General features: G+C 42.9%; 1 protein-coding gene across 1 annotated transcript in view; it reads right to left on the bottom strand.

Annotated features, from left to right (window-relative positions):
• Window positions 1–25544, bottom strand: part of LOC126258312 (exosome complex exonuclease RRP44) — a 158529-nt gene that overhangs the window by 74680 nt on the left and 58305 nt on the right. Inside the window, exons 6-9 of the mRNA XM_049955633.1 lie at window positions 22110–22239; window positions 20769–20902; window positions 4476–4613; window positions 4250–4396 (exon numbers count right to left, since the gene is read on the bottom strand). Of these exons, the coding sequence (XP_049811590.1) occupies window positions 4250–4396; window positions 4476–4613; window positions 20769–20902; window positions 22110–22239 (549 nt within the window). The remainder of the gene's footprint in view (window positions 1–4249; window positions 4397–4475; window positions 4614–20768; window positions 20903–22109; window positions 22240–25544) is intronic.

The following is a 25544-nucleotide window of genomic DNA, read 5'->3' as shown; positions in this document are numbered from 1 at the left end:
TGTTGCAAAACATAAATGTGCATGTCCCTATTTAAAAGTCTTACATCAAAAATCTCCATGTCTCAGTTCTAATACTACACATAAAACTCTGAAACAAAAGAAAACAGAAGGAAGAAACAAAAAGTTGAAGATCCTGCAAAGCATGTAGAACACTACTGTACACCTTGCATTCTGATATTAACTACAAAATTTAAAGCCAGAATAAATTTTAGCTACTTGATCAATTCTTTATAAAAGTGTAAGGCGCAGAATGTTGCAGATCTTGTGTAGCCATTTTACTTTAAATAAATATAATGGTGACAAATGTTCTTTGTGAGTATTTTGTTTCTGATGCTTATCTCATATGAAGAGACCAAAGTCATGCAGCCAATGAAGGGACTTGTGCATGTATTTAATTGATTTTTTATGACTTGGGCAAACATAAAGTTGTGTTTTTACAGGTGATTTTTCAAACAAAATCTGTAGTTTAATGTCATCTGCATATTTTATCATAACATTGCATTTTACATCACAGGTTATTTCTGGACATAGAGATGTGATAAATATGAAAAACAGAGAAGTGCATTGTAGGCTTATCCTAACCCATAAGAGGTCGCACCACCTGTGAAAAAAGCCATGTCATATACCGTCCTTCATAATCACGCACCTGTAACTATATGTCATGCTATTAAATTTATGTCAGAAGAGGCTAATGAGGAATCAAAAATCTCATTAAAAACTGTGCTTGAGAGAGTTGCAGGAAGTGGTAGCTATTCAAATTTCACAAACATTGCACAGCTTTTAATGTCAGTATGACTACCAACTAGCTGAACATCAGGATGAATGGCAACCACCAAACTGTTGCCAAGGATAACGTTGACAACCTGGTGGCACAACATGCAGCTGAGCACAATATGCACAACTTCAGTGGCTGCTTCACAACACAGGTCATCTGGATCCCTCCCTCGATCACCAGCTTCTCTGAACTAAGCAGAATGAAGTTATCTTTACAACACATCCTCCACTCCCACAACCATCTTGGGCTCAATCACAGGTACCCCTTTTCGGCCTCAGTCACAGGTACCCCTGTTTACGCACCTTTCACCCTTCCCCCACTGTATCACCCCCTCCCAGTTCACGTCCCCATGTCACTTTTAGTGGGTGCTGCTCTCCATCGGCTCTTACTACAATGCATCACATGCCCAGCCAGTACACTTGACTTCCCATCCTTCTCACATTCCTAGCCATCAAACCAGCTGCCTCCCTCCAACCTGCTAGCTAGTAACTCCCAATCCATCTTTCAGCCTCCCATCTCCCTCTCCCTCTAGCCACCCCACCCAACACAAGCCCATCACAACTAGTTCACCTGCCAAAATGCAGCACTGGTGTTGTTAGTCCAGCTGGCAGCCTGTAGGTGTGTGTGTGTGTGTGTGGGGGGGGGGGGGGGCTACTTTAGTTCCCAAAAGCTAGCATGTTTTCTTCCTTTTTGTGTGTGCCTACTGACAGCTCAAAGCTTCTGCTTTTGGTGAGTAGTCTCCCTTAACCAAAAAATGTTAACAGCTTACATAAGTATGACCAATAACTCAACAAATACAGATATTCAGGGTCAATAGTTACTCACTGGAGTAATGAAAATTAAATATTTGCATAAAAAATGGATCAACCAAACCAAATCAAGTCTAACCTCACACTGCCAGAAGGAAATCTCATAAAACAAAAAAGGGGGAATAATTGTAGCACAGCAGGCAATTCACAACTATACTGAAAATGTAAAATAAAGAACAAGCGTCATGCAAAAATTGTGTCAGTCTCCTGACAAATTGTGCAGAAATATCGTCTAAAAATAAGAGTTTCTTATGTATAAAATTAGTTTTCATTAAATAAATGAATGTTTTTGCCTTCATCTGTCAGCAGTTGTGTGGCTGTTAGTTCACAGCATGCAGGAAAACAAATTAAATGGAAATCAATTATGCAGCTGATGGTTGGAATTTCCTTCAAAGTTTGACACCAAGGATGTTTTAGCAGTTCATTTATTTAGTGCCTGCTTATTTGGAAAGCCACTTTTCCCTGGCAGCAAAATGTTACACTACCTTTAAAATGTAATAGTTGACAGCAGACTGAGGGAAGTGGATAGAGAGTGTTGAAAAGTCAACAAAGAGTGGACAATGCAGTATGTTTCTACAGGTGGTAGTGATTATACTATGTGTTTAATCTGAAATGAAGACATAGTTTCCAAAAAAGTATGATTTCAAGGAAAACTTTAATATGAAACAGCCTGTTTATTGCAGAGAACTTTTGGAAAATGCAAGGATGCAAAAGTCTTGTCAAATAATGATTATGTTGGAGAAGCAACAAAATATTTTCACCAAAGACAGCAAAAATGACCATAAAATGACAAAAGCTAGTTTTGTTGTGACATACAATATTACAAAGGCACCAGGTTTTTTTTCCTTTTTTTTTGGGGGGGGGGGGGATGGGGGGTGGCCTTGTGTGGGTATGAAGTCTTCAACAACTACAACACTTTATATGGGCAAAGTCCTTTGTCTAGACAACAAACAAGTTTTTTAAAGTATCAGTTTATTTAGATGAATAATGACATTCAGAATACAGATCATAAAACAAAATGAGTTTTTACAGTTGATGCCTAAGTACAAGCAATGTGACTGGTATTTTCTCAAAACGTACAGAAGTGCAGACCTTATTGATACTCCATAAATGATTTTTTTTTTGTCTATGGTGCTAATGACAACTTTTGTGTAATCCATAAAAAAAATGCAGTGCATTAATGCTTAACATCTAACTGATGATGAGGTCATTAGGGACAGAGTACAATCATACACTGGTGTACAAAATCAGCCAGTTCCTCTTCAAAGGAAATTCATCCTGAACAATTTACGGAAACCTAAAAGTGGGTGTATAGCTGCCCCCCCCCCCCCCCTCCCGTACACTGGGCCTCTTTGCTCAGTGTGAAGGACAGGAACTGCTTGTGATGGGAGTTGTTGAAAGGCAGCATAACAGAAGAAACTTTATTTACAAATATTGAAGGGTGCATTGGGAAACTGAGAGCCGCTGCTACTGAAAGATTTCCAAATGTAACACCCAGGAACGTTGGCCTTCTGATGACAATTGTTGATAAAACACGCACAGGCCAGAAAGTCACATTTATTCACTGTATTATGTGCTAGGAAGCTCTGTGCAAGCATGCATTGTACAGAAACTGTGCTGCAGATATTGTAATAAAAATCGTGAAATTTATTAGAGCAAGAGGGCTGGTGCACAACTAGTTTATCTCATTTTTGGGGAACAGTTAGGCTGACTTGTAAGGTTGACTTGTACCATATAAATGTATGGTGGCTCAGCTTCAGAGAAGTTTGTAAGCAAATGTAGGAATTGTGAAGGGAAATATTTCTATTTTTAGGAACGAATGGAAAGACAAATGTCTTCTTTGAATTTTGGCATATGGATTTTGCTGTCCGAATTAGCTGAATTTCCTCATGTAATGCAAAAATATTCTTATACATGAATTATATTTCACCTTGGAAACGAATCTTGATCTATTTTGAAAATATCTGAAGCAAAGTAAACACCCATTTTTCCACACCAAACTCAAATGACAGTTAGTGTTTATGATGCTTTAAAGTACAGAAAAAAGCAAAGTTATCTGCAAGATGAACTTTTGTGATGTGTCACAGAGTTCACAAAATTTAAAACTATCTTCAAATTGACTTACTGTAAATGCAAAATGTATGCCAGAAAGTCTACAAATTGAGCTGATTGATTTACACTGCAATGGTCTGTTGAAAGAGTCCTTCAACCAAGAAAAATTGACTGATTTTTTAATAGCCACATCAAAGTGCCATTATTTACATATACATTTACTCTCAATTTTGTTTCATATTTGTTCTGGATTCATTTGGCACAGCAGTTTGGAAGACTACTGACATGGTTAAATGCAGCAGGAGATGGTGAAGAGACTTCCATCATGCCTTCAATCTACATACCATCTGTCATCTCCTAAAAGAGCTAACATTTTGAACTTTTTAAAGTAATAAACACATTGTGAACCCCTTTCCTACAATCTAGCTGCCATACTTGATCAAGATCTTAGGCATGGCCTGGATTCCAGCCAGCCTCCTGTTAGAATACAAGAAAACCTGTTTCAGTTTATTTTTATCTCCACTGAGGAAATTACAAATGATGAAATGTAGAGAACCAAATAAAGAATTCTTTGATATGATATACATTTTACACTACATAATATGTCACTTACTTCATCTGTTATCAGCCAAGGCAGTGTTGGCAGGCAACTGAGAACAGCCTGGGAAAATGTATTGTGAGGGACATCATGCTCAAGAAGCAGGACTTCATTTTCAGTATTCTTATCACCAATCTTGCCAAGTGCTCGGATGTAGTGCCCCTGTATTGCAAAGAAAATAGTTAAATACAGCATTATAAATACCATAAATTAAATCCAAATGAAAAAATGTACTTCTTACCTGTGGATATCGTGAAAAATAAGGCCAAGAATCAATAGAAACAACTATTCTTTGGTCTTTTAGAGTTTTGTACTGCCTAGTTTCAATTCGGACCTTTGGAATTTTCCTATCTGAAGGTATAAAAATATGATGTGTTGCCTGCAATGATAAAAGTTTACTTTACAAACATTTTAATAGATTTGTCAAATTATAAAAGAGCTAAAACACACAAACACACACACACACACAGAAAAACTAGAAAATATCTCAAAGTATTAACACCTGTTTTGAGATACCATTATACAGTAAAAACTTTATGCATATGTTTCAGAGTTAACTTTTAATTTTACCATCTTTTCAGCCAACTAGCTGTACAATTTCAAGTTGGTATTTTTTGCGGGTTTGTTGCCTGACCCTAAAATAAATTTGACAAATCAGAAATTCATCTTACCACAGTCTTCAGTTTCTTTAAACTGTTGGCAACTACAGCGGGACAGAATTTCATACCACACAAATACTTAATTTTTAGTTTTATTTAGTACTATTTATTTTTTATGGGCAGGGCCAAGTTCCAATCAAATAGTTAAAGTGGGAGACAGGCTGCATTACTGATCAAAGAGTGCTAGACCCCTGAAGATTTCCTTTGCCAACTGTTTTCAAACCAAAAAATTCATAGCATGAGTCTTTGTAAGTGTAGTTGTAAGATCAAATGTTCAAAAGCATTTATATAACAAAAAAATCTACACTTATTGCAGCTAATAGTAATCAAACGCTTCACCCACGGGAAAGCGCAATGTGTGAGATGTCCTCTGCGAATATTTTCCACTTTTGTCCATTCACATGCCGCCATCTGTAAGGGAGAGAGGTGTACCACTGCCAACTTCAGGTCATGCGGTTTCCATTTAGTGAAATTTAGTGAATGTTTCTACATCTATATGTACACACACACTTCACAAGCCACTATACAGTGTATGGCAGAGGCTAGAATGTACCCAACACTAGTAGGCATTTCCCTTCTTAATTCCATTCACAAATGGACTGAGGGAAAAACGACTGTCTGTATGCCTCTGTATGACCCTCCTGTCTTCGCAGTCCTTCTGCAAAAAGTATGTTGGAGGTAGTGGAATTGCTCTGCAGTCCGCTGCAAACATCTGTCCTATAAATTTTCTCAACTGGTTGAAACAGATTTGCTAAATACAAATAACTTTGTGTCAGCTGTGTTAGGTACAGATCAGGGCTCGCACAGAAAAATTCAAGTGCTTGTTTTTCCTGCACGAAGTTCGAGAGTGGAATGGTAAAGAGACAGCTTGAAGGTGGTTCATTGAACCCTCTGCCAGACACTTTATTGTGAATAGCAGAGTAATCACTTAGATGTAGATGTTCTACCTGTTGGTGACATATGAACATTTGTATAACATCTACATCTGCTACAGCTGATGCAAAGTTATTCACATTTAGGGGATTTATTGTGATATAATTCTGAACAGCTGTGTATCATCATCATCATCATCAATTCAAATAAAAGTTTCTCCATAGTGGGAACACCAGGTAAAAATATCAACAGTGTAGGAAAAGATAGATTGCCACTTACCGTAAAGAAGACATGTTAAGTTGCAGACAGGCACAGTCAAAAGACACTTACATAAAATTTTCAGCCACAGCCTTCATCAGCAAAAGAGAAACACACACCATTCATACACACATGACTGCCAACTCCAGCAGCTCAGGCCGGAATGCAGTTGTCACGCAGGGTGCAAGCAGCAATCAGAAAGGTGTGGGGAAGGGGAAGGGATAGTAGTGTATGGGTCGAAGGAGAGACGAATGCTGTCTGATGGAATGTGAAGGGGCCAGAATGGCAACAGGGGCAGTGTCAGGTGATAGTGGGACAGGGAAGGGGGAAGGAGGGGTGGGAATGGACTGAAAAGGGAGAGGAACAGGGAAAGATGGGCCTGTGCATTGGCAGAAGATGGCAAACAAAGAGGGGTGGGAGACACGAATGGGGAGGAGATAATAGGACAAAGGGAATGAAAACTGTTGTGAGGGGGACAGAATGTTACCATGGGTAACAGTTTCCACCACCTCTGTCTTCTCATAGGAAACTGTTAGGCTGAGGGAGTGGGAATAGTAATTTACCATAGGTAACATTTCAACACCCTCTGTACCATCACTTCCTCACCTCTCTCATCTCCCACACTCTTTGTTTGCCGCCCTCTGCCAACACACCTGCCCATCTTTCCCCACTCCTCTCCTTTTTCACTCCTTTTCCCTCACCTCCCTGCCCCTGTTGGTATTAAATTCCCTGCACATTCTGCCAGACAGAGTTTGTCTTTCCCCCCACCCATAAACTGCTATCACTTCCCCTTCCCAACCTTCTTCAGATTGCTCCTTGCATCCCACATGATAGTTGCATCCCGGCCTGAGCTGCCAAGTTGGCGGTCATGTCTGCATGAGGTGTGCTTTCTTGTGTGTGTTTCTCTCTTGCCGATGAAGGCTGTGGCCAAAAGCTTTATGTAAGTGCCTTTTAATTATGCCTGTCTGCAACTTAATGTCTCTTCTTCAGTAGCAATCTATCTTTCCCTACACCATTAATTTCTCAATGGCATTTCACAAAAAGGGCATCGTCTTCCCTCCAGGGATGGTGTGAACTTGTTGCTGCTACAAACATCTGGTGAGTTGTTAAAATGATACAGCAACAAGTATACAATTTGAGTAGCACCTAGCATTTTGATGAAGTTTGTCATCTGCTTTTAAACACAACTGTTGTCCATGATGATGATGAAGTTGCAGAAGAAGTTGTTGTTGAATGAGAAGTGGGTTTGGTACCAAGCGACCATGAGGATTCAGATGGTAAAGAGGATTCCATGGTGAATGACCTGAGTGATGGAAATGGTACTTATTTTGCCATTTTCAAGAAAAAGAAGAATACAATCATCAACAGTTGGTGATGGCAGAAAACTCCACTGTGCCTAAAAACAGGAAAAAAAGTTGAGTGGTACGATATGGGCTTTCACAGGTTCTGCTCTGTAGCAAGAAGTCCTCTACAGGTGTGAGAACGATTATTTGATATTTCAGTAACATATTTGGTTGTGATATATGCAAATCAGTCTATTGATATACATCAGTGCCTGTAATACCAGTGACAAAAAGACCTACATTTACAGATGTGAGGGAGATCAAAGCTATAATCAGTATATTGTAGTTGGCAGGTCAATTTTGAGACACCGCCTATACTATATGTGGTGCAAGTTCGTGAACATCTTGCCGACACCTATTCATGAGTGTGGGAGTTCTTACATTGGCCTCTCAATAGATATTTTCTTTTATGTCATTTGTTGTTAACAATATAAGCTTATTCACAAGATTCAGCAGCTTTCATTCAGTTAATACTGGGCAGAAATCCAATCTACATTTGGATGCACCTCCCTGACTCTTGTGCAGAAAGGCATGCAGTACTCCAGTGCATCTCTTTATTCTGCAAATAAACACGTGAATAACCTTTCAGGTCTTTTGACGTACCCAAGGGTGCAAGACTGATAAGAATGCCATAAATTATCCCCAGAAACTCTACATAGTCACAGTGCGAAGCAGACAAAATGTGTAGAAGGGTGGTAGTAATTTATGTGCAGAGTCTGTAGGAGCTGAACATGGCATGCAAGAACATGGTACACTCATTTTCAGCACCACTGTGAAAGTGTTGCTTATAACACTCCCAAAATACTTTTCTTTGCTAGAAGGAGAAGGATTCAAAGCAGGCACGCCAGTTTTTAGCCAGAACTGAGTTACCAGCACCATTTGGTGCACAATGATGAAAAGCTCCTGCCGATAGCTCAAAAAAAGAAAAAAAAATGGAAAAAGACTGGTCAAATGTTTTGTCTAAAACTAAGGAATAAAACAGATTAGAGTTACATTTGAGGTTTCGTACCTGATTTCGAGCTTCATTGAAAAGCGCATCAATCCCCAGCCCCTCTTCCTGCTTCCTGCCACTTTCTCCCTCTATCAACCCCATCAGACACAACCATCACTCCACTTGAGTCCACCTGCCGATCACCAGCATTGTGTGGGGTCGATTTTTGGGGAGGAGGCCAAACTGCGAGATCATCGCTCTCATCAGATTAAGGAAGGATGGGGAAGGAGGTCGGGTGTGCCCTTTCAAAGGAACCATCCCGGCATTTGCCTGAAGCGATTTAGGGAAATCACAGAAAACCTAAATAAGGATGGCCAGATGTGGGATTGAACCGTTGTCCTCCCAAATGCGAGTCCAGTGTGCTAACCACTGTGCCACCTCACTTGGTCCAGCATTGTGTGGCTAGCCAGCATGATATATGGGCGCAGAGATGTGTGTGTACTCTAGCTCATCAAAGGATTTTTTTTTAAAGCTACCACATTTTAAGTTTTCTTTCTCTTTTGTGTGTGCCTGTCAATGACTCAACAGTACTGCTATTTAGTGAGTAGTCCACTTTACTGCTAAATTATTTACATTGTGCAAGAACTTTCCTTATTATACATATGTTTCTCTAATCTTATTTTATTTCTTACTTTTACACAAACTGTTTCACAAAACATTTGATCATTTTTTATCAAACAATGGAAAATCCAGGATGGAATGTAACAATATTATGAGAAGGATTGTTGCTACTCACCATATAGTGGAGATGCTGAGTCGCAGATAGGCACAACAAAAAGATTTTCACACTTAAAGCTTTCAGCCAATGGCCTTTGTCAACAACAGACAAACAAAAGCACACATACACTCACGCAAATGCAACTCACACACATGACTGCAGTCTCAGGCAACTGAAACCACACTGCAAGCAGCAGCACCAGTGCATGATAGGAGTGGTGATTGGGTGGGGGAAAGGAGGAGGCTGGGGCAGGGAGGGGGAGGAATAGTATGGTGGGGATGGCGAACAGTGAAGTGCTGCAGGTTAGGCTGCGGGAAGGTGAGAGGTGGGAAGGGGGGTTAGTCACTGTCCTCACCCATCCAGCCCCTTCCCTACTCCCATTCCAGCACTACACAGCTGTCATTCCACCACCACACCCAGTCTTTTTTATTTATTTTATTTTATTATTTCTTTATTTATTTCTAGTTCTCTCCTTTCCTGCTACTTCCCTGCCCCCCTCTCCCCTGCCTGGCACCTAACTTGCAGCACTTCACTGTCTGCCATCCCCACCATACCATCCCTCCCCCTCCCCGCCCCAGCCTTCTCCTTTCCCCCAACCAGTTGCCACTCCCATCATGCACTGGTGCTGCTGCTCTCGGTGTGGTTTCAGTTGCCTGAGACTGCAGTCATGTGTGTGAGTTGTGAGTTGCATTTGCGTGAGTGTGTGTTCACGCGTATGTTTGTCTATTGTTGACAGAGGCCATTGGTGGAAAGCTTAAGGGTGAAAATCTTTTTGTTGTGCTTATCTGCGACTCAGCATCTCTGCTATATGGTGAGTAGCAACTTTCCTTCTCATAATATTGATCTTTTTTTATTTTATTTTCCACTCTTCATTCGGTTATGAAAATTTGGACAAAAATTCATAGTGTAATGTTCATCAGATTCTTCTTAATTACCATGATAACCAAATTAGACATCATGCTGGTCAGTTTGATACCCCAGCTGTCCATTTCCCATTCCTCATTCAGTTACAAAAATTTGGAGAAAAACCCATTGTATATTTTACAGAGAGTCTTGTTTGTACCCTGCTTCAACATTTAACCAAGAAGGGCAAGCAAGGAGATAAATCAGAAGCTGTAAATGATGAAAATTTTGCTATACTGCAAAGAAAAGAGAAGAGTCAGATGGAAGCATAAAAAAACCAGGTAAATCACCCAGTCTATGAAAGAGGGCAGCTCAATTGTGATCCTTACCAAGTGTCTTTGTTACTTATTCTATGCTCCTTGGACTGCAGTGTGGTTTTATTGGCCAGTAGGAAAGTGTTGTAAGTGGATTTTTTAAATTTTTATTTCAATGAGTACAGAAGATGAGACAAAAATTGATGAGTGAACAGAGAAAAAGAATAGACTGTTTAAATGATTTTGTCGCTATCATAGAAGCTGAAAGGATTGAAATACTGTGCAATTTCAATCATTTTGAACCTCACAATGAACAGAATCAATATTTGGCAGGCTTCATTGCGTTACCCAATTCTTTCCTCTGGGAGGAGAGAGGAGAAGTTGAGGAAAGTTAAAAAGGAATGGCAGGTTACTCAGATCCCACAATGTGCAGTAGCCACCAGAAAGATCGCGGGAGGTGCAAAATCGGCACAGTGCGTCACGGACGGTAGTTGCCGCAAGTAGAGTCCCGTCCACCAGAGGGCACGCGAGAATTCGGCCGCAACCTCTCCCGGCGGAACAACAACAACAACAACTCAGGCAGCACGGGCCGTGCCCAGTCAGTTCACATCGGGCATGCCTAGGAGACAGTTCCTGGTCTACGCTATGTGAAGTGCGACGGAAAACGTGAACCGTGTTACTACACAATTGGCGACGAGGATGGGATCGTTCTTTCGCGTGTTGCGTCGTTGTTCCTGTTTCGCAGCTTATCCACACATGGAGGATTTAGTGCGGGATTTGGTTGAGCAGCAGACGGAGCTCATGGCCACCATGAAACAAGTGCTTCCGGCGTTGCTCTCCACGCAGTCTGCTCCAGTGGCGTTCCCTCCTCCCTTTCTCCCGTATGACGATACGGCGGAGAAGTGGGATGCAAATGAACATCGCCTTCGGCAGCATTTCCAGGCGTTTCATGTTGCCGATGCGGAGGTATGTCGTGCTCTTTTCTTGTCTTGGATATCTCCCTCGCTGTATCAAGTTTTGCGGCAGCTAGCGTGGTTGCAGGAACCCTCGTCCTTGTCTTTTGACGCATTGTGTTCATTGCTGTCTTCATATTATCGCCGCTGTACAAATGTTGTGGCGGCTAGGGTCAAGTTCTATCAATGCAAGATGCAGCCCCATCAGTCTTACCGGGTGTGGGCCGCTACCCTGCACAGTCTTAGTCGCAAGTGTCATTTTGTCATGGAGCAGTCACGAGAGTCGTATGCCCACGTTATGCTGCGCAACTTCATTGTTCGTTCGGCCCCTGATCGGGAGGTCCGGCAACGGGCCCTGCAGTTAGGAGACCCTTCCCTCGAGGAAGTCCTGTCCATTGCTCAATGAAGTCTCTCACGCCGCAGCTCAACAGTTGGAAGCGTGGTGCGACATCGCAGCGGTTCAGGGTGGCGCGGCCGCGTCCACTGCGTCCGGGGTGGACGACGTGCGACTGGTACAATCCGGCCGTTACGGCCGCTCCCGCGCGGCGCGTAAACAGAGTTCCGACCGCCGGCCCCTGTTACCGTCCTGTGCATCGTGCTATATACATCATGATCGGTCAGAGTGCCCCTAGCGTTGGGCCGTTTGTCGCAAATGTAATAAAAAAGGACACACTGCTAAAGTTTGCCGCTCAGCCTCAAAAGAATTGAAGGAAGCAGGTACAGAGGACATGGACGTTGACATTCAGGAAGTTTCATCAGCCAGGCTCCCGATGCATCGGCACACAAACTCTTTATCGAGGTGTCGGTTCGGTCGCGCTGTTTACAACTGCAAGTAGATACAGGCGCAGCAGTTTTTTTGTTGAATGCACAAACTTACTCCGACCTTGGGTCGCCCCCGTTGGCGCCAGTTTATCGGCGTCTATGCGGTTATGGTAAACAGTTCATTCCCCTACTGGGTCAATTCATTACCGACTTACAAATCAGTCACTCGGCCTATTACTTTTATTGTTGTCAGTGATGCGAGCTCCGCTAACCTTTTTGGCTTGGATGCCTTTCAAGCTTTCGGTTTTTCTATCGCTGACACCATACAGTTGGTCTCCGAAGATGTTCCCTATCAATCATTGGAATCTCTGATCTCTGACTTTCCGGATATCTTTGAGGAGGGCCTGGGGTGTGTTTCAGACTTTGAAGCCCACTTAACATTGAAGGCGTCGTCTCGCCCGCGTTTTCTACGCGTGAGGCAGATCCCATTGGCTCTCCGCCCTCAGGTAAAAGAAGAGATAGACCGGCTGACAGCCCTAGGGGTTGTTCTTCCCATTTCTTCTAGTGAGTGGGCTTCGCCACTCGTTATTGTCAGGAAACCCTCAGGAAAATTACGACTTTGTGGTGATTTCAAGGCCACCATTAATTCCCAATTGGTGGTGGACACCTATCCTTTGCATCGTGCTGATGAATTGTTCTCCGCTGTGGCGGGAGGCCAATAATTTTCGAAAATCGATCTTTCGGAGGCTTATCATCAGATACCACTTGATGAGGACTCCAAACGGCTGGTGGTCGTCAACACCCCATTTGGCCTTTACCAATACCAGCGGTTGGCCTTCGGGATATCCAGTGCCCCGTCGATATTCCAGCGTTATCTTCAGCACGTCACGTCGACAATCCCTCATTGTATTAATTACCTGGACGACATAATTGTCACAGGCTGCAGCACGAAGGAACACTTGCACAACCTTTGCACCCTCTTTCTCAAATTCAGGTCCGTGGGCTTGCGTTGCAACCTGCGTAAGTCAAACTTCTTCCAACCGTCCATTGAGTATGTGGGCTACAACATCTCTCGGCACGGCGTCCAGCCGCTAGGCAGTTTGGTCCAAGGTATCGTCGACCTTCCGTAGCCCGCTTCGCTGAAGGAGTTACAAGCTTTTTTAGGCAAGATTGCCTATTACCACCAGTTCATTCCCAGGGCTTCCACCATAGCCTGCCCCCTGTACTGCCTTCTGCGCAAGGGTGTCCCTTTTGATTGGTCGCCTGCATGCGAGCGAGCGTTCACCTCATTGAAGGGTCTCCTCACGTCAGCGCCTTGTTTGGCTACTTTTGACCGCCATAAGCCGTTGGTCCTGGCTACAGATGCTTCACAGTATGGGGTGGGGGCGGTCCTGGCCCATCGCAACACGGATGGTTCCGAGCAGCCACTGGCGTTTGCGTCTAAAATTCTTAGTCCCGCGCAGGCCCATTACTCCCAGGTGGAAAAAGAGGTTTGGCCATTGTCTACGCTGTTACCAAGTTTCAACCTTTCTTGTATGGCATGAAGTTTCAGTTAATCACTGACCATAAGCCGTTAATATCGTTATTTGGCCCCGCCTCTCAGATTCCGGATAGGGCGGCCCACAGGCTACAGCGCTGGGCCTTCTTCCTCTCTAAGTACCATCATGACATTCATTTTTGCCCTAGCGGACAGCATGCCAATGCAGACGCTCTTTCCCGTCTTCCAGTGGGCCCGGATCCTAAGTTCGATTGAGAGGAGATTATGTGTTTTCATTTGGATGTGGCATCCCGCCAAACGGTTGACGGCTTCCCGATCACTAGTTCTAGAGTTGCCAGGGAAACGGCAGATGACCCGGTTCTCCGGCAAGTAGTTCGCCTCATTCAGCAGGGGTGGTCATCCCGACCTCCAGGCCGGGCCTCGGACCCTCTTCGTAATTATTTTGTTCTACAAGACCGCCTCTCCGTCTTGAAAGGAGTTCTCCTTCTGGTTACCGATGATACAGCACCTTGCATGGTTGTTCCTGCAAGGTTGCGAAGGGAAGTCCTCAAGTTATTACATGAGGGGCACTGGGGTGTTTCCCGTACTAAAACCTTGGCTCGCAGACATGGGTACTGGCCCGGTCTTGACAGAGAAATGCAACACTTGGTGGCCGCCTGTTCTCAGTGTGCGAGCCAACAGGCATCTCCCAGGTCAGTGTTTTCTTCATGGCCGCCTGCAACCCAGGCATGGGAACATGCTGACATCGATTTTGCAGGCCCGTTTCTCAATGGCTTTTGGCTCATTGTCATTGATGCTTATTCCCGATTCCCATATGTGGTTCGCTGCTCCTCAACCACTTCAGAAGTTGCAATCCAGGCACTAGCAAAAATCTTTTCTGTGGTAGGTCTACCAGTCACCCTGGTCTCGGACAATGGACCTCAGTTTGTTTCGCAGACCTTCCAGGATTTTTGTAGGCGCTTTGGTATTCGGCACGTTTGCTCTCCCCCCTTTCATCCACAATCGAATGGGGAAGCCGAATGCATGATGCGCACATTTAAGACACAGATGAAAAAGTGTGTGCACGAATTTCCTGTGGAGGAGGCGTTGACGTTTTTCCTGACGGCATACCGGACCACACCAATGGGAGAACACAGCCCCGCAGAGCTCCTCCACGGGCACCAACCTAGGACTCTGCTGCACCTCCTCTGGCCTGGTCCTCGCCAGTCTTCACAAAACGGAGTGCCCAGCTTTCCACCGGGTATGTCGGTCAGGGCACATGGGTTTGGTTGCAATCCACGTTGGATACCGGCGGTGGTCCTGCACCTAAATGGCCACCGGCTCTATACCTTGCAGGCAGGGGACCGGGAGGTACGTCGTCACCAAAATCAGCTACATCCACATTTGGGCACCCACCCTCCGACCCCTCGGGCACCAGCATCCCCATTGCCGGCACCTGTGTTGGTTTCTCAGGGGACGCTACCGCCCCTCCCCCCTATGACTCCGCCGCACTGCGATGGTTCTCAGCCTTGGCAGCCTCCAGTAGCTCCAGCACCAGCATCGCCATCGTTAGAGGTGCCCCAGCGAGAGCCGGTCCCCCTTGCAGGCCCGGTTTCTCAGGAGGCTGGTTCACCTGTGGTCGTCCCTTCCCCATTGACCCCGCCACTGTGTCTTGCCCCTCCCGAGGTGGACCAGGATCCAGAGTTCGATGGCTTGTCTCCTGTTCTGTCCCGGGCTCCGGTGGCGGGATGACAGGGGCCTCTTCGAGTGGGTCACTTCCAGCCATATTCGAAGGTTCCGGCTTGAGGGTTGGCAGATCCCCTCGACTCCAGCCTTCCGATGGACGTGGAGTGGAGGTCATTGCTCTTGCACAACGCTCCACTTTCCGCCGCAGTGGATCACAGTGGCTTCACCCTCCAAAGGAGGAGGAGTGCAGTAGCCGCCAGAAAGATCGTGGGAGGCGCACATCGGCATGGCGCATCACGGACGGTAGTTGCCACAAGTAGAGTCCCGTCCACCAGAGGGCACACGAGAATTCGGCCGCAACCTCTCCCGGCAGAACAACAACAACAACAACAACAACAACAACAACTCAGGCAGCACGGGCCGTGCCCAGTCAGTTCATATACCCACACATCCACAATTCTCCCACCATCCCCAAGAACCAGCAGCAAAGGAGCACACCATTTGTCACTACAATACCATTCAAAACTGGAACAACAGAATCACATCCTTCGACAGGGCTTTGGTTGTATATCATCAAGCCCTGAAATTAGGGACATCCTCCCAAAGATCCTTGCCACGCCTTCTCAGGTGATACTCCATTGCCCACACGACCTTCACAACATCCTAGTTTATCCATATGTCACTCCCAGTCCCAAACCTTTGCCACAGGGATCATATCGCTGTGGAAGACACAGGTGCAACACCTGCCCAATCCGCCCAAGCAGCACTTCTTATTCCAATCCTATCACAAGCTTATTCTACACCATCAGAGGTCAGGCCACCGAAAAAACATGCTTGATTTCAATGGCTGCTTCACAATCTGGGCCATCTGGATCCTCCACTCCACCACCAGCTTTTCTGAACTGTGCAAATTGGAGTTATCTTTAGAACACATTCTCTATTTCCCAAATCATCCCTGCCTCAACCTACAGTAACATACTGCCCCACACTCTTCACCGAAATGTTTCTGCCCCCTCTGTCCTATTACCTCCCCCAATTCACTACCTCTCACCCTCATTGTGCGCTGCTCTCTGCAATGCACTCACTGATCTCTTCCGCTTCCCTCCTTTCCTTTCCACTCCCCCCCCCTCCCCCTCCCCCTCCCGATAGTCTCCCAATGCTGCATCTGGCAGCCTTTTCCTGCCACCTCTAGTCCCTGCACACTCCGCCAGGCAGTGCTGATTCCTCTTTCCCCACCTGTATCCCGTTATCCCTCCACCTACCTTGCCCACCTCTGGATTGTTGCCCACTTTCAACGTGCCTCAGTTGCAATCTGATCGGAGTGTCCGAAGATAGCGGTCATGTGTGTGTGTAAGGCGTGCTTGCTTGTGTGAAAGTGTGTGTGCTTTCTTTTCTACAGGACGCTTTGGCCAAAAGCTCATTTTTAACAGTCTTTTTGTCATGCATGTCTGCAACTCAACATGTCATCTCTATTGTGAGTAGCAATACATCATTTTCATAATACTGTCAATATTCCAACCTGGACTTCCCATGGTTTAATCGAGTTAATATTAAGGTACCCACACAAGCAGCTGTTCAATGGAGGAAGAATATGTGCAGCTTTCAAATCACTTGTGTGGTTACAAAGTTACAGATGGTGAAGGAGCTTGTTGGTATAATGTCTACTTCATTGTATATAAAAAACATTTCAGCAGACTGTGAAAGTATCAGTGTTTATTCAATCTCGTTACATATAGACCTATACATTATTAATCTTTGAAGGTTGTCAGTTGTCATTATATAAGGGACAATAAAATGAAAATGAGGCACATAAAATAAAGTACGTAAACAGTTTATTACATTTCAAAAGAAATTGCCAGAACTGTTAATATATTTATCCCACTGTGAGACAATGGAAAAGTATTTTTGGTTGCCAATGGAACCATGACTATACCCAGGTGGGCCCATATGCTGCCAAGGTTGTTTTGATATGCTGCAGAACTTTCACTGGGAAGTCCTTACACATCCTCCATATAGTCCCAATCTCTCCCCGAGTGATTTCCATATTTTTGGTGCCCTGAAGAAAGATATCTGTGGTGGTGATTTATTTTTGATGACAAGGAGCACATCTGGGTACAATCATGATTCCATAGGCAACAGCAAACATTTTCCCATGAAGACTTTGATAATCTTGTTTCACAGTGAGATAAATGTATTAATAGCTATGGCATTTACTGCTGAAATACTAACAAGTTTACTTACTGTTTTTTGATCTGTCTCATTTTGATCTGATTGCCCCATAATAAGTATGTAACCGCAAGGGATTGGCAGCGGGGGGGTTGGAGGCGGGGGTCAGGGGAGGGGGGGGGGGCAGGTGTCCAGACCCCCTCCCTTATCACCTAAATGAAATTTCACGCGACCTAGTTGGCATGTAATGAAATTGAAAGATATAAGACGTGATCAAAAAGTTTCCATTTGAAGGCATTGCTGGAGCATGTATGCAATGCAATATGACTTCCATGTGGGTGTACAAGCACCGACATGTGGGCAAGAGATTAGTGTGGCATTTGTGCCTTTCTGGTGTGCGTCCGGTAAATGCTGAAACATGAACTATGGTGATATTATTACCAAATGCATAAAAACAGGATCAATGTGCTGTTATTCTTTTCTTGGCAGCCAAAGGACAATAAACGATAGAGACATGTATTGGAGAATGAAGAGTGTGTATGGCGCAGCACTGCTGTCGTAAACCACCACTGTGAATGGTGCACCAATTTGGATGCTGCTTCTTGGTAGCGCATGTCCGCATATTGCAAATGTCCTAATGTAAAAGTTATGCCAACACATGTGGAAGACACTCTAGCAACTGCCCTACAGTATAAAAAAAAAAAAAAAAGGCCCCCTAAAGGGTCAACTAACTCTGTTGGACAGGGATATGCACCAGGCAGTTACGGATTTCTTCTCACAGTAGGACATAATGTTTTACCAAATCGGTTTCTTCAACCTCGTGAGTGTGTGGAATGACTGCCTCACAGCCTATAGTGATTTTGGCTGAGTGGCATACCATTTCCGGACTGTTTGGCCCTCGAGTGGGAACTTCTTGATTATCCTCGTATTTTGATTTCAATCATGTGACAAAACATGATTCATACTATTGATAGTGAACAAGCCAGTGACAGCACTACTGGCTATTACCTATCTCTATTTTTTCTGACCAACTACTGTACATTGCTGAAGTCCAACTATTGTACATTGTTGGACTTACTTGAGTTTAGTTGTTGTTTTGTTAATCAGATCAGTTCTTACTTGCAGCTGAATGTAACATAATGCTGCCATTTACTGTTTTTGTGTTTCTATGTTATGTGGTGCAATAGTTTTTAATTTTGGATAAGTTTGTAACAAACTGACTATCCATAACAGTTTCATGTTAGGATGGAAATCATTATTTGGAGACTGGCAGAACTTTGGGGTTGCAACATTCCAATACTTCACAAGGCAGCAGAGCAGTAAACATCATTACAAATAACATTAACTTAAAATCTGTGCACAAAAATGCACTTTGATTTGCCTGTGTTGCTCAAAAATCGCATTGCTCCACAAAAATGACGCCTAAATGGTGATGGTTGCATTTCTTATAAAAATTTGGTCAAAATTCCATCATTATTAGCCCAAATGGTAAAATATTGCCTAATCTGGCCACCTGGGCAGTATGAAAACCAGTTTTGATATGGAGCAGTGGGGAGAGATTTCGGGAGAGCAGAAGGAGTATGCGACAACACCACATTCTATAGTAGTTCCTTTCTAAAATATTTTTAGTGGGTTTCTTGAATAATTCATGTGAGCCAACACTGTTCCCAGGATACATAAACGAATAAAAATAAAAAGACTGTGTGTGGTGGTGGAATGACGGCTGTGTAGTGCTGGAATGGGAGCAGGGAATGAGCTAGATGGGTGAGGACAGCAACTAATGAAGTGTGTAACAGGTGACAGCTAATAAAGTGGAGCTATTGTTAGTGGCTGATGAACATGAAGGTATTACAGTTTTTATGGAGATTTTATCGTAAATTTTCAGAGAGGTACTTCACTGATTCAGATCAACCAAGTGAAATGTATAGATGGATAAGTGTTTAGATTGTGGAGGAATGACAACTGATGGTCTAGGCTCTGGTCTTATTGATAATTAGTTTGTGTGTTTTCTCTGGGAAAATACAGAGTGGGTTATTGTGTTTATTTGTTTTACCTATATGTCTGCTTTATATCTTTAACCTGTCTAAACACAAGACAAAGCCAAAATCCTGTACCCCAATCGTGCCTACTGCTGAAAGAGTGAGCTTTTCCCATGTTTTACAAAGTATCTGTTGAACATAGACTGTGTGATGAAAAGGGTCTGGACAACCCCGAAAACATACATTTTTCATATTAGGTGCATTGTGCTGCCACCTATTGCCAGGTACTCCATATCAGTGACCTCACTAGTCATTAGACATCGTGAGAGAGCAGAATGGGGTGCTCTATGGAACTCATGGACTTCAAATGTGGTACGGTGATTGGGTGTCACTTGGGTCATATGTCTGTATGCAAAATTTCCACACTCCTAAACATCCCTAGGTCCACTGTTTCTGATGTGATAGTGAAGTGGAAACATGAGGAGACATGAACAGCACAAAAGCGTACAGGCTGACCTTGTCTGTGGACTGACAGAGACTGCCGACGGTTGAAGAGGGTTGTAAGGTGTAATAGGCAGACATCTATCCAGACCACCACACAGGAATTCCAAACTGCATCAGGATCAAATGCAAGTACTATGACAGTTAGGTGGGAGGTGAGAAAACTTGGATTTCATGGGCAAGCAGCTGCTCATAAGCCACACATAATGCCGGCAAATGCCAAATGACGCCTCGCTTGGTCTAAGGAGTGTAAACATTGGATGATTGAATTGTCAAAAAATGTATGGAGTGATGAATCACGGTATACAATGTGGTGATCCGATGGCAGGGTGTGGGTATGGCGAATGCCCGGTAAACATCATCTGCCAGTATGTGTAGTGCCAACATTACAATTTGGAGGTGGTGGTGTTATGGTGTGGTCTGTTTTTCATGAAGGGGGCTTGCAACCCTTGTTGTTTTGTGTGACACTATCACAGCACAGGCCTACATTGATGTTTTAAGCACCTTCTTGCTTCCCACTGTTGATGAGCGACTGCATCTTTCAACATGATTGAGCACCTGTTCATAATGTACGACCTGTGGCAGAGTGGTTACGTGACAATAACATCCCTGCAATGGACTGGCCTGCACAGAGTCCTGACCTGAATCCTGTAGAACAGCTTTGGGATGTTTTGGAACACTGACTTCATGCCAGGTCTCACCGACCGACATAGATACCTCTCCCCAGTGTAGCATTCCATGAAGAATGGGCTGCCATTCCCCAAGAAACCTTCCAGCACCTAACTGAATGTATGCCTGCGGGAATGGAAGCTGTCATCAAGGCTAAGGGTGGGCCAACACCATATTGAATTCCAGCATTACTGATGGAGGGTGCCACGAACTTGTAAGTCATTTTCAGCCAGGTGTCCAGATATTTTTGATCACATAGTGTAGGTATTGAAACAGAATTTCAAAGTTTTATGATTGTATTAAATCATCACATACAACACTTTTGAAACAGAATTCACTTACATCTTCTAAAGCGCAGACTTGTAGAATACCACAGTACTGCCTCCACTTTCTTTGTATTATTCCAACAACAACACCTGTTGGCTGAACATCCTTAGCTTGCTGCTGTGTTTCTATAGCTTCTTCATTCAAATTACCTAAAAAGAAATAAAATGTTAACTTATTGTAATCTGTCTGCAAGGTAGTTATTCACTCAAACAGAGCACACTGTCATGACTCTCTAAGCAAACAATGTGACATTCTATTGTACCAAACTGGTCGACAGTAGCATCTACAGTGTGAGTCAAAAATAAGGCCCTTGCTAAACACTATTCATCAAAATTATGGATTTTATATTAAATTGAAATTTTTTAGTTGATTGTAGCTCATGCCAATAATGCAGAATGGACTAACTGTGGAGCAGTACATTATTGTTGCAGTATGTAAGGCATTGCTGAAGCTTAGAACCTGGCAGAAGATGATCTTAAAACAGCGTTCCTGCACTCAACTGCGAGAAGTGGAGGCAGCTACTACAGCCATTGAAAATCAATCAGGATGGAAACCTCTTGCAAGTCCTTACTACAGCAGTTAAGCAATAATAGTGAAGGAGTATTCTGGAGATATTTGAAATCAATATGCAAAATATAATCTACCAAGATGCTTAGGAATATAATATCAATTAATCAACTAAATCCTTCCATTAACTGGTCTATATGATATGTGGATCATTAGGAGAAAGTGATTACATGAGCATAAGTTGTGAAACAGTGTTTTCTGAGCAGTGCACACAAGAGCAGGTGAGCAGAATAAGACATTAGTCACAGAGAGTAACATTATTTCAGCATTCAAGTGCATGTAGCCACCCATTTTCAGAAAGTATAACTTCTCTGACAACTTAATATTATCAACAACTTGATACCTGGGGCAGATGAAAAATAGAGTCCTATATCACCTTATATGCATTAAGCCGTAAATGGAGGAACAGCTGAGGTAGTTGTAAAATGACGCTAGTAAAAGTCTCTCTACCAAGTGTTACCCTTAAAGTACTGAAAATTGTTAAAGGGACAACATGACTGGGTGGAAGTAATACATGATACTTAAAAAGATGACACTTTAATTTTGAGCTTGCCCCATGATAAGGTTAATCCTTCAGTTGTGAAGGCATTCCATTAGCACAGGTATATTACTTTACTTCAGAATACATATTTAACAGATATTAGCAAAAGGTGTTTGACCTCTGCGAAAAGCATTCCCCACTGTTGTTAGGGTATCTGAAAAGACATTCTACAATTATTCTGTTCCAGGAAGATCCCTAAATTATTAAAAAAGTAAATATCAAAAACATTTGTAGTTTCATTCTCATACCTTCACTTGCATCATCATCCTCAAGAACAATATCACTGGAGCTTCTCCACTGATCTTGTGGTAAAATTTTAATAGCTACAATATCCCCATCAATGGCCCTGTTCAGATTAACACGCCCCTGTATGAGAACCTAAAATGGAAATGAACATTTTAAAATTCGATTATGAACATTTTTGTTGATTAATGGATTGTGAGTAAAATATTTAAAGTTTCTGCTACACTTTGTGGAATGGCAGAGAACTTAATATCTACCACCAATAGCTGAAACAAGAAAACAAGTGTAACACTAACATATACAGAAAATAATAGAGGCAAATAGCTTGAATCCTTAACTTTGGGATTGTGTAAACGCCTTTCTAGGGGGGGGGGGGGTTATAAATGAAACAGACAGGCAACAGGACAAGAACAGAAGGAAAAAATTAACAATCTGAAACAAATCAGAAAACATGGATGGATGGAAATAAACAATGCAATAATGTACGAATTTACTGAACAGGTGGCTGAATCTGACAGAGAGAAAGAGAGAGTATGCTCAAAAATATCAGATAAGAAGGTGGTCACAAATATCAGAGAAGAAGGCAGAAGGGGGGCCATGCAGGGTGTGGGGAACGGGGTCATGGGAGCAGAAAGAAAACATAGTGAAAAATAACAGAGGAAACAAAAGGAAAACAGACTAGCTATAATTAAGCACAGGTGAATAGCAATATGGTGAAATATTTCGAGATTCAAATAATCTATAACATGCTAAATACACTTTTATTATGCCGAATAAAACCAGGACAGATTATATCACAATATTTTAATTGATGCAGAACTCAACTTGGCTCATTGAAAATGAGCTTCAGACAAACTACACAAACCAAATAAAAATAGATGCAATCCACAATTTACAATACCAGTTAGTAGCAAAGGAAAATCAAAAAACAAAAAGCAACAACAGTAGTTGGAGAAAAAAAATTAGCACAAGAGAGTTAAAAGTCAACATATAAACCAACAGAAGTAAGCTGAAGAAGAGTTCTGGTTACCAGTCGCTTGTATTAAATCATCTTAGTCACTTCCTAAGAAAATTTAACAACTAACCCCTTCCGATCCGAAGATGGCCAGATACCTATTGATACAAACAGTTTTTCTTATGTTAAGATGCTGTAGTGTTGCAATTGACATTACTCACAATGTAAAATAAACATTGTCGCTCAGTATCAAGCTTAAGAAATGAGAGAAATCACAAAAATAGTCACATGTACAAGTTATCTGAAGATGAATATGTTGAGAAAAAGCCTAGCAATGGTAAAATATAAGTGACATCAAATAAATAATTCAACACTTTTTTTCCTCTCAGTTTCAGTTGTAAAAATGCGGAATTTGTTGTGGGACACCACGGAATACTCCCGCTTCAGTCCCTATTCTTTTATGAAACACCGATAGGTGGCAGCATTATACGTGGCCTTCAAAATGGCATCTCTAATGAAGATGCATTTCAAGCAGACTGCTGTCATTGAGTTTCTTTTGGTGAAAATCAGAGCATTGCAGATACACATAGGCACCTGTTGGATGTCTACAGAGACCTGGCAGTGAACAAAAGCATGGTGAGGCATTGGGTGAGGTGTCTGTCATCATCGCAACAAATTCACGTAAACCTGTCTGATCATCACATGTCGGCCGGCCGCACACAGCTGTGACTCCTGCAGTGTTGCAACACACGAACACACTCGTTTAAGGTGAAAGAAGGATTGCGATCAAATTCCTCGTTGCTCAACTGGATGTCTCTGTTGGCAGTGCAGACACTCTCATCTGTCCATCGGGGTACTCAAAGGTGTGGGCCCTCTGGGTTCCTCGTCACCTAACAAAAGACCACAAAGAGCAATGAAGGATCATGTGTGTGGAATTACTTGTGCATTATGAGGCTGGGCATGACACTTTCTTGTTGAACATAGTCACAGGCAATGAAACATGGGTTCAACACTTTGAACCAGAAACAAAACAGCAATAATCGACTGGTGCCATGCAACCTCTCCTCCAAAGAAAATGCTGAGAACCACACCCTCAGTCAGTAAAGTCATGGTGATGGACTTCTGGGACTCTGATGTCATCCCTCACAGTGCAACGATCAACTCTGAAGTGTATTGTAGTACACACCAGAAATTGAAGAACACACGCATCAAGCATCTTCACTGCCACAAAAATGCAAGCAAACTTCTCCTTCTCCATTATGACACAACGACTCACACAGATCTGCACACCCAAGAGGAGCCCACAAAAATTCACTGGACTGTTCTTCCTCAACCACCCTACAGCCCAGATCTTGCACCTTCCTTCCATCTATTTGGTCCAATGAAGGACGCAATCTGCAGGAAGCAATACGTGGATAATGGAGAGGTTTTCGATGCAGCAAGACGTTGGCTCTGACGCCGACCAGGAGAGTGATATCCTGCGGGCATACATGCCCTCCCAATGAGGTAGTAAGGTGGTAAGGCCATCACATTGAATGGAGATTATGTTGAAAAATATGGTTTTCTAGCCAGAAAAAAGGAAATTAGTGAGGTGTATTGGAATGCCCAACTAAGACAAACCTGATTTCAGATTATAAGGATTGCATTATTTACTGAATGCCCTTGTAATGCCCAAATAAAAGAGGGTGTCTGAAGATTTCATTTCTGCTTCACTATCAACTGTTCATCAAAATAAATTTTCAAACAGTAGTTGCAAAAGAGTACGCAACACAGAGGAGAAACGGGCATGAAAGGCCAACAAAGGAAATCAAATGAGTGAAAAAGGAAGAGAAAAGGGCAGCAAAGATGAATGCTACGATCCAATAGAAAAAAAACAATTTGCCGAAATGAGAAACGGTTGAGGTAAAAAAATAGTTTCACAATTTTAAACGAAACTTTGACTAGAAAAAACAGTATTCCTGTAGCATATCATCTACACACACACACATTTAATTCCATACCACAACAAATTGATTTTACAACAAATGTTTAGATGATTTGTTTTGACTTTCTTTGAAGATGGCCTTTGGTGTAGGTTGAAACTACTGAAACTGTAGTTTCTTTGTTCCCTGTACTGCCTTTGGTACAGCAGACTACAAAATGCTTCTAAATAAAATGGGCACACTAGAAATAAGGAGTGTAGAAAACAAATGACTTCATTTATATCTGAAAAAGACTGTGCAATGGGTGGAGAACTCTCAAACAAAATCCAATACCACCATAACACACCTTTACAACCCAGAATACATCAATACTGAAAACCCTCAAGGGGGTGTGATGAGCTAAATACTCTTCTTGATATATAAAAATTATTAATGCCAGTGTCAAACTTAGCACATTGTTTTGTGATGACAGTAACAGTCTAATTCGCGATAAGCCACCAAATACCCAAAGGGACAAAGCTGCAGAAACACTCATGCATTTGGCAGGTGTACAAGTACAAAAT

This window comes from Schistocerca nitens, chromosome 1 (assembly GCF_023898315.1).
Source record: "Schistocerca nitens isolate TAMUIC-IGC-003100 chromosome 1, iqSchNite1.1, whole genome shotgun sequence".
NCBI lineage: Eukaryota > Metazoa > Arthropoda > Insecta > Orthoptera > Acrididae > Schistocerca > Schistocerca nitens.
Note: the sequence above shows the minus strand (reverse complement) of the source record. Positions and strands in the feature narration are given on the sequence as shown.